General features: G+C 55.2%; 2 protein-coding genes across 2 annotated transcripts in view; both read right to left on the reverse strand.

The window, feature by feature from the left end:
* LOC140266915 (pleckstrin homology domain-containing family G member 3-like) overlaps positions 1–12,763 on the reverse strand; it is a 35,131-nt gene that overhangs the window by 15,000 nt on the left and 7,368 nt on the right. The window contains exon 3 of the mRNA XM_072362050.1: positions 1,482–1,951. Coding sequence (XP_072218151.1) covers positions 1,482–1,951 — 470 coding nt within the window. The remainder of the gene's footprint in view (positions 1–1,481; positions 1,952–12,763) is intronic.
* Positions 4,225–5,581, reverse strand: LOC140267548 (uncharacterized). The gene is made up of 2 exons (XM_072362867.1): positions 5,540–5,581; positions 4,225–4,999 (listed from the first exon to the last, which is right to left on the reverse strand). Exons 1-2 carry the CDS (start codon positions 5,579–5,581, stop codon positions 4,310–4,312), a joined length of 732 nt encoding a protein of 243 aa, XP_072218968.1. The 3' UTR covers positions 4,225–4,309.

Below are 12,763 nucleotides of genomic sequence, written 5' to 3' on the forward strand. Positions count from 1 at the left end.
CCTAGTCCTCTAGTCTGACCCGAGTCCTCCAAGTCTGACCTGAGTTCTCCAAGTCTGACCCGGGTCCGTTAAGTCCGACCCTAGTCCTCTAGTCTGACCCTAGTCCTCCAAGTCCGACCCTAGTCCTCTAAGTCTGACCTGAGTCCTCTAAGTCCGACCCTAGTCCTCTAAGTCTGACCTGAGTCCTCTAAGTCTGACCCTAGTCCTCCAAGTCCGACCTGAGTCCTCTAGTCTGACCCGAGTCCTCCAAGTCCGACCTGAGTCCTCTAGTCTGACCCGAGTCCTCCAAGTCTGACCTGAGTCCTCTAAGTCTGACCCTAGTCCTCCAAGTCCGACCTGAGTCCTCTAGTCTGACCCTAGTCCTCCAAGTCCAACCTGAGTCCTCTAGTCTGACCTGAGTCCTCTAGTCTGACCCGAGTCCTCCAAGTCCGACCTGAGTCCTCTAAGTCTGACCCTAGTCCTCCAAGTCCGACCTGAGTCCTCTAGTCTGACCTGAGTCCTCTAAGTCCGACCTGAGTCCTCTAAGTCCGACCTGAGTCCTCTAGTCTGACCTGAGTCCTCCAAGTCCGACCTGAGTCCTCTAAGTCCGACCTGAGTCCTCTAAGTCCGACCTGAGTCCTCTAGTCTGACCTGAGTCCTCTAAGTCCGACCTGAGTCCTCTAAGTCTGACCCGAGTCCTCCAAGTCTGACCTGAGTCCTCTAAGTCTGACCCTAGTCCTCCAAGTCCGACCTGAGTCCTCTAGTCTGACCTGAGTCCTCTAGTCTTACCCGAGTCCTCCAAGTCTGACCTGAGTCCTCTAAGTCTGACCCTAGTCCTCCAAGTCCGACCTGAGTCCTCTAAGTCTGACCCAAGTCCTCCAAGTCTGACCCTAGTCCTCCAAGTCCGACCCGAGTCCTCCAAGTCCGACCCGAGTCCTCCAAGTCCGACCTGAGTCCTCTAAGTCTGACCCAAGTCCTCCAAGTCTGACCCTAGTCCTCCAAGTCCGACCCGAGTCCTCCAAGTCCGACCCGAGTCCTCTAAGTCCGACCTGAGTCCTCTAAGTCCGACCTGAGTCCTCCAAGTCTGACCCTAGTCCTCCAAGTCCGACCCGAGTCCTCCAAGTCTGACCCTAGTCCTCCAAGTCTGACCCGAGTCCTCTAAGTCTGACCCAAGTCCTCCAAGTCTGACCCTAGTCCTCCAAGTCCGACCTGAGTCCTCTAAGTCCGACCTGAGTCCTCTAAGTCCGACCTGAGTCCTCTAAGTCCGACCTGAGTCCTCTAAGTCTGACCCAAGTCCTCCAAGTCTGACCCTAGTCCTCCAAGTCCGACCTGAGTCCTCTAAGTCCGACCTGAGTCCTCTAAGTCCGACCTGAGTCCTCTAAGTCCGACCTGAGTCCTCTAAGTCTGACCCAAGTCCTCCAAGTCTGACCCTAGTCCTCCAAGTCCGACCTGAGTCTTCTAATTCATTGACCCGCAGAGTGACGAAGCCTTCGCTGACTCACCTCTACGATCATGCGCAGGTCTCTGACGTACATCCTCTCCGTCTCAATGATCTCCATGATGACCCGGTCCAGGTAGGTCAGCTGAGGGTTCGGCGCCATGCTGCCACTGATGAAGGGGGACGCCTGCTGCCGGAGGGTCGAGGCCCGGTTCGCCGTCCACGCTTTGTTGTTGTTGTTCTTGTTATGAATGAAGCTCCGCCCCTTCCTGTCTGGCTGGGGGCTTGACCGCTGCCCGTCTGCGGTGCCCCCGGGGGGGGTCAGGTTCTGGTTCAGGTCGATGTCGGAGGATCCCGCAGACAGCTGAGGGGGGGCGAGGTTGTCGTCTCTGGAGGATCCAGAGCCCGAGGACAGCGTGGAGATCAGGCTGACCGGGCGCTGGCCCGACGACGGCAGGTCAGAGGAGTCGGAGGGCGTGGCTGACGGGGCGCGCTCATCACTGCTGATGGAGGCGATGGACAGGCGTGGGGACTCTGGGGGGGGCAGAGTAATGACATCACTGCTGAATCAGTGCCCCCAAAACTCTCTGTTATGGTTTTATTTTTGTTTTCCGACGTTCAACAGAAATCAAACAAAATTTAAAGTAATAAATTAAAATAAGTTCAGATCCAGTTTGTACCCAGAACATCTGAAATGTTCCAGATGGACCGAGCAGATCATCTGAGAGAGAAAACTCAGAGGAGGGCAAACACACACCTGCCGAGTGATCAAAATCAGAACCATCTGAGAGCAGCCAATCAGGACCTTCAGACCAAAGCCACTAATCAGAACCATCTGAGAGCAGCCAATCAGGACCTGCAGACCAAAGTCACCAATCAGAACCATCTGAGAGCAGCCAATCAGGACCTTCAGACCAAAGCCACTAATCAGAACCATCTGAGAGCAGCCAATCAGGACCTTCAGACCAAAGTCACTAATCAGAACCATCTGAGAGCAGCCAATCAGGACCTTCAGACCAAAGTCACCAATCAGAACCATCTGAGAGCAGCCAATCAGGACCTTCAGACCAAAGTCACCAATCAGAACCATCTGAGAGCAGCCAATCAGGACCTTCAGACCAAAGTCACCAATCAGAACCATCTGAGAGCAGCCAATCAGGACCCTTCAGACCAAAGTCACTAATCAGAACCACCTGAGAGCAGCCAATCAGGACCTTCAGACCAAAGTCACTAATCAGAACCATCTGAGAGCAGCCAATCAGGACCTTCAGACCAAAGTCACCAATCAGAACCATCTGAGAGCAGCCAATCAGGACCTTCAGACCAAAGCCACTAATCAGAACCATCTGAGAGCAGCCAATCAGGACCTTCAGACCAAAGTCACTAATCAGAACCATCTGAGAGCAGCCAATCAGGACCTTCAGACCAAAGCCACTAATCAATGGGATCAATGAGGAAAAACCTAGAAACACAAGGATTCTCTGGAGGTTTACTCTGTCTGAAGAAGAAGAGGTTTCTTCTTCTCCTGACGAGCTTTTTTAGTGTTTTTCCTGCATCTTTTCTCTGATTTATTGTCAAACTGTAGAACATTTTAAATAAAGATTAGTCAAACTGTGGAAAATGCCCCCTTGAATCCACATGATGACATCACCATCCAATCAGCAGGCTTCCTATAGATCATTCAGATAAACCGTCATCAATCACTGCTCTCATCGGATCATTAACTTGATTCTTCTGATCAGATTCACTTTCGTACAAATCTGTGAGCGGCTGCCGCTGGTTTGGGTCGGCGCCGGCGAACGTACCGCAGTCCTCTTTGAGCTCAGACAAAACTCTGAAGAGCAGAGATACTGAGGGTCCACCTGAGACAGAAAACAGGTGAGAGGTTCACAGACGTCCTGCAGCAGAGCATCATGGGTAATGTAGTGTTCACACAGATCCACCAGAAACGCACAGATTTAAGAGAAACTCTCAGTGTCAGCAGGTGGAAAGTTTAATTCAACTGTAGCTGTAATAATTCAACTGGTTTTATTCAACAGATTTTATTCTGAACTTCAGAAACTAAAGCAGAATCTGAGAGAAAAGTTTATAGAATCTAGAATCAGCAGCTTTTCCTACAGTTCAGAGATGGTTTCTGTGTAAATAAAAGCTTTAACAGCTTTCCTCTGGGAGCTGGTTCAGAGACTTCAAAAGCAACCCGCTCAGGCTTCCCTTCAAAGGTCTGCAGACAGCCCGCCATCTGCGTCCTGATTGGTCCGTATTTTTCTGCTCTCTGTTTGAAAGCCGTTTCCTGATGACTCGGTTTCCGACCTCCTCTGAGGCAGAACCACAGAAACATGTGGAGGAGGAGGGAGTGTTTGAATGAAAACAGCTTCCAACGCTCCCCTCGGCCCGTTGGCTGCCTGGCTTCCTGCCAGCGAGGCATTCATTGACCCACAGGAAGGGAGCGCCTCCACGGGCCTGATAAGAGACGCTGAGGACCAGTCACAGCTCAGGGTTTACATTCAAACACTCAGAGCTACAGCACTCACATGAACAGAACCACACCAGAACCCAGACACAGGACAGAAGGTTCTGATGAATCAGGCGGTTTAAACCACAGAACCTCAGATTTCAGCTCAGTAACGAACTGAGTTCACATCAGGCAGAAGGTTTCTCACCATCTGTGTCAAACCTGCAGAAACTCACCGAACCAGCGGCGCACAAAGATCCGTCCGAACCGCCGCTCGGCCCCACTGCTCCTGAAGGAGATCCTCACCTCCTCCTCCAAACAGGAGCACCTCACCACAGCCACATCTCCTCCTCCCCTCAGCACTCTGCTCTGAAACCCCATCGGCTCCCAGCTGATCCCCGCACAGCAAGTTTAACTAGAACTGCAGATTCCCTGCAGCTTTAAGGAGCCCTGAACGCCCCACGCAGCTCAGAGGAGGAGGAGGAGGAGGAAGAGGAGGGGTCAGAGGAGGAGGAGGAGGAGGAGGAGGAAGAGGAGGGGTCAGAGGAGGAGGAAGAGGAAGAGGAGGAGGAGGAGGAGGAAGAGGAGGGGTCAGAGGAGGAGGAAGAGGAAGAGGAGGAGGAGGAAGAGGAGGGGTCAGAGGAGGAGGAGGAAGAGGAGGAGGAGGAGGAGGAAGAGGAGGGGTCAGAGGAGGAGGAAGAGGAAGAGGAGGAGGGCTCAGAGGAGGAGGAGGAGGAGGAAGAGGAGGGGTCAGAGGAGGAGGAGGAGGAGGAAGAGGAGGGCTCAGAGGAGGAGGAGGAGGAGGAAGAGGAGGAAGAGGGGGAGGAGGAGGAGGAGGAGGAAGAGGAAGAGGAGGGGTCAGAGGAGGAAGAGGAAGAGGAGGAGGAGGAAGAGGAGGGCTCAGAGGAGGAGGAGGAAGAGGAAGAGGAGGGGTCAGAGGAGGAGGAGGAGGAGGAAGAGGAGGAAGAGGAGGAAGAGGAAGAGGAGGGGTCAGAGGAGGAGGAAGAGGAGGAAGAGGAGGAAGAGGAAGAGGAGGGGTCAGAGGAGGAGGAAGAGGAGGAAGAGGAGGGGTCAGAGGAGGAGGAGGAGGAAGAGGAGGGCCTGACCTCAGCTGTCAGCTTTCCTGCTCTCTGATTGGCTGATGAACATTAATGAGCGCGGCCTACCTAAAGTCACCACAGGAGGGCGCCACCTGTCCTCGGGTGTGTTCACCTTTGAACCCTCTGAGGTCTCACTGGTTGGTGGATCTGAAACTTTTCCCGCTCAAACACTCGATCCAAACGGGTCGGTGCCACACCTGGACGCCCTGAAGAAGAACTTTATTTTCTTTTATTTTCTGGGTTCTGTGTTCGGCCCGGAGCAGCTGTTAAACTGGTTTAAACTGGTTTAAACTGCTTTAAACCGGTTTAGACTGCTTTAAACTGGTTTAAACTGGTCGGGTGCTTTGTGAAAGGTTAGACCGTGAGGTCAGAACACCGACCCAGCGCCCCCCCCTCCTGCCGCTGACCTTCAGAACCTTCAGAACCTTCTGAACCCAGCAGGGTGGCACTCAGGTGAGGGTCATGGTGATCCGACCGAGGCGAGTTTCAGCTGATCTGAGGTCAGCGTCTGGGTTTCTTTGTTTGTGTGGCAGAGCGTCTCGGGGGGGGGGGGGCAAGATAATGGCCAACTGTTGTCGAGACAACGGCGCGCTTCAGCCCATGTGTCGTCATGGTGACGGCTCAGAACACTGATTTAACACGATGCCTCAGGAGCATCACCCACAGATGGACCCCCCCACAGCCGGGCCAGGACAGGTGCCTCGGTCCTCTGGGCCAGGCAGGCCATAACCTCTGACCTTTAACCTTTTTATCCCTTCACTCACACGCTTCTGCTCTCAGGTTCTGAGGTTCTGGCCCAACATTTATGTACAGCAGCACAAAGACACCCAAAGGCCTTTTATTCTGTGGGAACCATCTTTGGAACATGGGCCCAACAGATGGGTCCGGTTCCTTCTGCCAGAGAACGTGACGTTCATCTGGGGAACCCTCATCATGGCGGATAAATATAACGCAGCAACAACAAGGAGCTCAGACCAGAGATTCACTTTAAAGCTGCTCAGAACTATTCCTGACGACTCCTTAAACAAACGAGGGCTGGATCAGGAGTTCTGATGGGTTCTGCTGCTGTGGATAAGCAGACCAGAGTCAGAGAGGCGGTGATCAATATGGATCGATCACAGCTGTTGGGCCGTCTAAACCCGGAGAGTTCTGCTGAAAGCCGGGCTGGAGGTCAGAGTGTAATCCGCCGTAATGAGGATGAAGTTAATCTGGCACACACACCTGCTCCGATGACACAACAGCCTGAGCCGACCAATCAGCTGCGCCCAGCAACGTGTGAGAGCCAGCATGGCTCAGCTGATGTCATGTGACCCGGGCCACAGAACCGTCGGCCCACTCCCGACAGGAGCCGGTTCTGCTGATAAAGCCCGATGTTAGTCTAAAGGTTCTGGTCAGACGACCCGGCGAAGAGGTGGAACACGAGAAAACATTCAAATCCAACAACATCGACCCGGTTCTGAGTTTCAGCAGCCTCTGAGGACGCTCCCCCTCCTGGTTCTGAACAGCCTCGACCAGGTTCAGTGCCCAGTTGGACTGAAAATAAATCACAACCTGGACTCTCAGGTGTGTTTGATCTCATTTCTACCTGAGAGTTTGTTTCTGCGCTCAGATCAGCAGCACCTGTTTGGGACAGGTGTCTCCAGGTGTGTCCAGGTGTCTCCAGGTGTGTCCAGGTGTCTCCAGGTGTGTCCAGGTGTCTCCAGGAGTCTCCAGGTGTCTCCAGGTGGTGTCTCCAGGAGTCTCCAGGTGTCTCCAGGAGTCTCCAGGTGGTGTCTCCAGGAGTCTCCAGGTGTCTCCAGGAGTCTCCAGGTGGTGTCTCCAGGAGTCTCCAGGTGGTGTCTCCAGGTGTCTCCAGGAGTCTCCAGGTGTCTCCAGGTGGTGTCTCCAGGTGTCTCCAGGTCTTGTCTCCAGGTGGTGTCTCCAGGTGGTGTCTCCAGGTGGTGTCTCCAGGTGGTGTCTCCAGGAGTCTCCAGGTGTCTCCAGGTGGTGTCTCCAGGTGGTGTCTCCAGGAGTCTCCAGGTGTCTCCAGGTGGTGTCTCCAGGTGGTGTCTCCAGGTGTCTCCAGGAGTCTCCAGGTGTCTCCAGGTGGTGTCTCCAGGTGGTGTCTCCAGGAGTCTCCAGGAGTCTCCAGGTGGTGTCTCCAGGTGGTGTCTCCAGGTGGTGTCTCCAGGAGTCTCCAGGTGTCTCCAGGAGTCTCCAGGTGGTGTCTCCAGGAGTCTCCAGGTGTCTCCAGGAGTCTCCAGGTGGTGTCTCCAGGAGTCTCCAGGTGGTGTCTCCAGGTGGTGTCTCCAGGTGTCTCCAGGAGTCTCCAGGTGTCTCCAGGTGGTGTCTCCAGGTGTCTCCAGGTCTTGTCTCCAGGTGGTGTCTCCAGGTGGTGTCTCCAGGTGGTGTCTCCAGGAGTCTCCAGGTGTCTCCAGGTGGTGTCTCCAGGTGGTGTCTCCAGGAGTCTCCAGGTGTCTCCAGGTGGTGTCTCCAGGTGGTGTCTCCAGGTGTCTCCAGGAGTCTCCAGGTGTCTCCAGGTGGTGTCTCCAGGTGGTGTCTCCAGGAGTCTCCAGGAGTCTCCAGGTGGTGTCTCCAGGTGGTGTCTCCAGGTGGTGTCTCCAGGAGTCTCCAGGTGTCTCCAGGAGTCTCCAGGTGGTGTCTCCAGGAGTCTCCAGGTGTCTCCAGGAGTCTCCAGGTGGTGTCTCCAGGAGTCTCCAGGTGGTGTCTCCAGGTGGTGTCTCCAGGTGTCTCCAGGAGTCTCCAGGTGTCTCCAGGTGGTGTCTCCAGGTGTCTCCAGGTCTTGTCTCCAGGTGGTGTCTCCAGGTGGTGTCTCCAGGTGGTGTCTCCAGGTGGTGTCTCCAGGAGTCTCCAGGTGTCTCCAGGTGGTGTCTCCAGGTGGTGTCTCCAGGTGTCTCCAGGAGTCTCCAGGTGTCTCCAGGTGGTGTCTCCAGGAGTCTCCAGGTGTCTCCAGGTGGTGTCTCCAGGTGGTGTCTCCAGGAGTCTCCAGGTGTCTCCAGGTGGTGTCTCCAGGTGGTGTCTCCAGGTGTCTCCAGGAGTCTCCAGGTGTCTCCAGGTGGTGTCTCCAGGTGGTGTCTCCAGGAGTCTCCAGGAGTCTCCAGGTGTCTCCAGGTGGTGTCTCCAGGTGGTGTCTCCAGGAGTCTCCAGGTGGTTTCTCCAGGTGTCTCCAGGTGGTGTCTCCAGGTGGTGTCTCCAGGTGGTGTCTCCAGGTGGTGTCTCCAGGAGTCTCCAGGTGTCTCCACGTGGTGTCTCCAGGTGTCTCCAGGAGTCTCCAGGTGGTGTCTCCAGGAGTCTCCAGGTGTCTCCAGGAGTCTCCAGGTGGTGTCTCAAGGTGGTGTCTCCAGGAGTCTCCAGGTGTCTCCAGGTGGTGTCTCCAGGTGTCTCCAGGAGTCTCCAGGTGGTGTCTCCAGGAGTCTCCAGGTGTCTCCAGGTGGTGTCTCCAGGTGTCTCCAGGTGGTGTCTCCAGGAGTCTCCAGGTGGTGTCTCCAGGTGTCTCCAGGTGGTGTCTCCAGGTGGTGTCTCCAGGTGGTGTCTCCAGGAGTCTCCAGGTGTCTCCACGTGGTGTCTCCAGGTGTCTCCAGGAGTCGTCTCCAGGTGGTGTCTCCAGGTGGTGTCTCCAGGAGTCTCCAGGTGTCTCCACGTGGTGTCTCCAGGTGTCTCCAGGAGTCTCCAGGTGGTGTCTCCAGGTGGTGTCTCAAGGTGGTGTCTCCAGGAGTCTCCAGGTGTCTCAAGGTGGTGTCTCCAGGAGTCTCCAGGTGTCTCCAGGTGGTGTCTCCAGGTGTCTCCAGGAGTCTCCAGGAGTCTCCAGGTGTCTCCAGGTGGTGTCTCCAGGTGTCTCCAGGTGGTGTCTCCAGGAGTCTCCAGGTGGTGTCTCCAGGTGTCTCCAGGTCTTGTCTCCAGGTGGTGTCTCCAGGAGTCTCCAGGTGGTTTCTCCAGGTGTCTCCAGGTCTTGTCTCCAGGTCTTGTCTCCAGGTGGTGTCTCCAGGTGGTGTCTCCAGGTGGTGTCTCCAGGAGTCTCCAGGTGTCTCCAGGTGGTGTCTCCAGGTGGTGTCTCCAGGAGTCTCCAGGTGTCTCCAGGTGGTGTCTCCAGGAGTCTCCAGGAGTCTCCAGGTGTCTCCAGGTGGTGTCTCCAGGTGGTGTCTCCAGGTGGTGTCTCCAGGAGTCTCCAGGTGTCTCCAGGTGGTGTCTCCAGGTGTCTCCAGGAGTCTCCAGGTGGTGTCTCCAGGAGTCTCCAGGTGTCTCCAGGAGTCTCCAGGTGGTGTCTCAAGGTGGTGTCTCCAGGAGTCTCCAGGTGTCTCCAGGTGGTGTCTCCAGGTGTCTCCAGGAGTCTCCAGGTGGTGTCTCCAGGAGTCTCCAGGTGTCTCCAGGTGTCTCCAGGTGGTGTCTCCAGGAGTCTCCAGGTGGTGTCTCCAGGTCTTGTCTCCAGGTGGTGTCTCCAGGAGTCTCCAGGTGGTTTCTCCAGGTGTCTCCAGGTCTTGTCTCCAGGTCTTGTCTCCAGGTGGTGTCTCCAGGTGGTGTCTCCAGGTGGTGTCTCCAGGTGGTGTCTCCAGGAGTCTCCAGGTGTCTCCAGGTGGTGTCTCCAGGTGTCTCCAGGAATCTCCAGGTGGTGTCTCCAGGAGTCTCCAGGTGTCTCCAGGAGTCTCCAGGTGGTTTCTCCAGGTGTCTCCAGGTCTTGTCTCCAGGTCTTGTCTCCAGGTGGTGTCTCCAGGTGGTGTCTCCAGGTGGTGTCTCCAGGAGTCTCCAGGTGTCTCCAGGTGGTGTCTCCAGGTGTCTCCAGGAGTCTCCAGGTGGTGTCTCCAGGAGTCTCCAGGTGTCTCCAGGAGTCTCCAGGTGGTGTCTCAAGGTGGTGTCTCCAGGAGTCTCCAGGTGTCTCCAGGTGGTGTCTCCAGGTGTCTCCAGGAGTCTCCAGGTGGTGTCTCCAGGAGTCTCCAGGTGTCTCCAGGTGGTGTCTCCAGGAGTCTCCAGGTGTCTCCAGGAGTCTCCAGGTGGTGTCTCCAGGTGTCTCCAGGAGTCTCCAGGTGTCTCCAGGTGGTGTCTCCAGGTGTCTCCAGGAGTCTCCAGGTGGTGTCTCCAGGTGTCTCCAGGAGTCTCCAGGTGTCTCCAGGTGGTGTCTCCAGGTGTCTCCAGGAGTCTCCAGGTGGTGTCTCCAGGTGTCTCCAGGAGTCTCCAGGTGTCTCCAGGTGGTGTCTCCAGGTGTCTCCAGGAGTCTCCAGGTGGTGTCTCCAGGTGTCTCCAGGAGTCTCCAGGTGTCTCCAGGTGTAGTTGAGGTACTACATGTAAACAGTTCTTCTGGGAACAACAAAACTACTTCCTGTTTCTGATCACCTTCACGGTGAACTGAGCCCAAAAGAACCAATCAGGGAGACCGCAGACTGGCCCCGCCTCCCACATCTCAGTGACATCACAACACCTGTCATCAAGTCGGCTGGTTCCCATGGTGATTAAGAGTCATGTGACCTGAGATTATCCTCAAGTGCAGAGAGACAGGAAGTCTCTCTCTCTCACACACACACACTCACACACACACACACACACACACACACACTCACACACACACACACACACACACACACACTCACACACACACACACACACACACACACACACTCACACACACACACTCACACACACACACACACACACACACACACACTCACACACACACTCACACACACACACACACACACACACACACACACACACAGACACACACACACACACACTCACACACACACTCACACACAGCAGGATCAATATCAAAGAATCCGATCAATAGTCATTTTTTACAGGCTGTTGCTATGGTGACACCGTTAGAGACCTCCAACAAAATCAGTTTAAAAAAAATGGCGTCTGTACTGCGAGCGGTGAAGCTCCTCCCCCTGTTTACTGACCCAGTCTGACCCAGTCTGACAGCTCGGGCCCACAGACAGAACCCTCAGAACCAAAACACCTGCAGGCTCACCTGAAGCTCACCTGAAAGTTAGCACCATCTGCGCAGCAGTAGAAGCAGAACCAGGACTGTTCAGGTCCGAGTCTCCTCAGGACTGCTCAGTCCGGCTCAATCCACCTGCTGCCTGACGGGGGCGGGGCCTAATCCAATTATCCAATTACCCTCAAACGGATGAGCAAAGCCAGACGCCATCTGTTGGCTTCAGCCCCACATGACAGAGGGAGGGACAGACACCTGGACCTGGACCAATATCTGGACCGGAACCAGTAACTGAGCCAGAACCAGAACCAGAACCAGGGCCCCTCTCTGAGGTTACATCTTTGCTTCCTCCCTCAGCAGCTTTATTAACAGCTGACAGCACACCTGTGGGGACAGATGTGCTCCCTGCAGGTGTTTAACAGCTGGACAGATGTGCTCCCTGCAGGTGTTTAACAGCTGGACAGATGTGCTCCCTGCAGGTGTTTAACAGCTGGACAGATGTGCTCCCTGCAGGTGTTTAACAGCTGGACAGATGTGCTCCCTGCAGGTGTTTAACAGCTGGACAGATGTGCTCCCTGCAGGTGTCTGTCAGCTGGACAGATGTGCTCCCTGCAGGTGTTTAACAGCTGGACAGATGTGCTCCCTGCAGGTGTTTAACAACTGGACAGATGTGCTCCCTGCAGGTGTTTAACAGCTGGACAGATGTGCTCCCTGCAGGTGTCTGTCAGCTGGACAGATGTGCTCCCTGCAGGTGTTTAACAGCTGGACAGATGTGCTCCCTGCAGGTGTTTAACAGCTGGACAGATGTGCTCCCTGCAGGTGTTTAACAGCTGGACAGATGTGCTCCCTGCAGGTGTTTAACAGCTGGACAGATGTGCTCCCTGCAGGTGTTTAACAGCTGGACAGATGTGCTCCCTGCAGGTGTTTAACAGCTGGACAGATGTGCTCCCTGCAGGTGTTTAACAGCTGGACAGATGTGCTCCCTGCAGGTGTTTAACAGCTGGACAGATGTGCTCCCTGCAGGTGTTTAACAGCTGGACAGATGTGCTCCCTGCAGGTGTTTAACAGCTGGACAGGTGTGCTCCCTGCAGGTGTTTAACAGCTGGACAGATGTGCTCCCTGCAGGTGTTTAACAGCTGGGACAGATGTGCTCCCTGCAGGTGTTTAACAGCTGGACAGGTGTGCTCCCTGCAGGTGTTTAACAGCTGGACAGGTGTGCTCCCTGCAGGTGTTTAACAGCTGGGACAGATGTGCTCCCTGCAGGTGTTTAACAGCTGGACAGATGTGCTCCCTGCAGGTGTTTAACAGCTGGACAGGTGTGCTCCCTGCAGGTGTTTAACAGCTGGACAGGTGTGCTCCCTGCAGGTGTTTAACAGCTGGACAGATGTGCTCCCTGCAGGTGTTTAACAGCTGGACAGGTGTGCTCCCTGCAGGTGTTTAACAGCTGGACAGATGTGCTCCCTGCAGGTGTTTAACAGCTGGACAGATGTGCTCCCTGCAGGTGTTTAACAGCTGGACAGATGTGCTCCCTGCAGGTGTTTAACAGCTGGACAGATGTGCTCCCTGCAGGTGTTTAACAGCTGGACAGATGTGCTCCCTGCAGGTGTTTAACAGCTGGACAGGTGTGCTCCCTGCAGGTGTTTAACAGCTGGACAGATGTGCTCCCTGCAGGTGTTTAACAGCTGGACAGATGTGCTCCCTGCAGGTGTTTAACAGCTGGACAGATGTGCTCCCTGCAGGTGTTTAACAGCTGGACAGATGTGCTCCCTGCAGGTGTTTAACAGCTGGACAGATGTGCTCCCTGTAGGTGTTTAACAGCTGGGCAGATGTGCTCCCTGCAGGTGTTTAACAGCTGGACAGGTGTG

This window comes from Leuresthes tenuis, unplaced genomic scaffold (assembly GCF_036924035.1).
Source record: "Leuresthes tenuis unplaced genomic scaffold, fLeuTen1.0.hap1 SCAF_13, whole genome shotgun sequence".
NCBI lineage: Eukaryota > Metazoa > Chordata > Actinopteri > Atheriniformes > Atherinopsidae > Leuresthes > Leuresthes tenuis.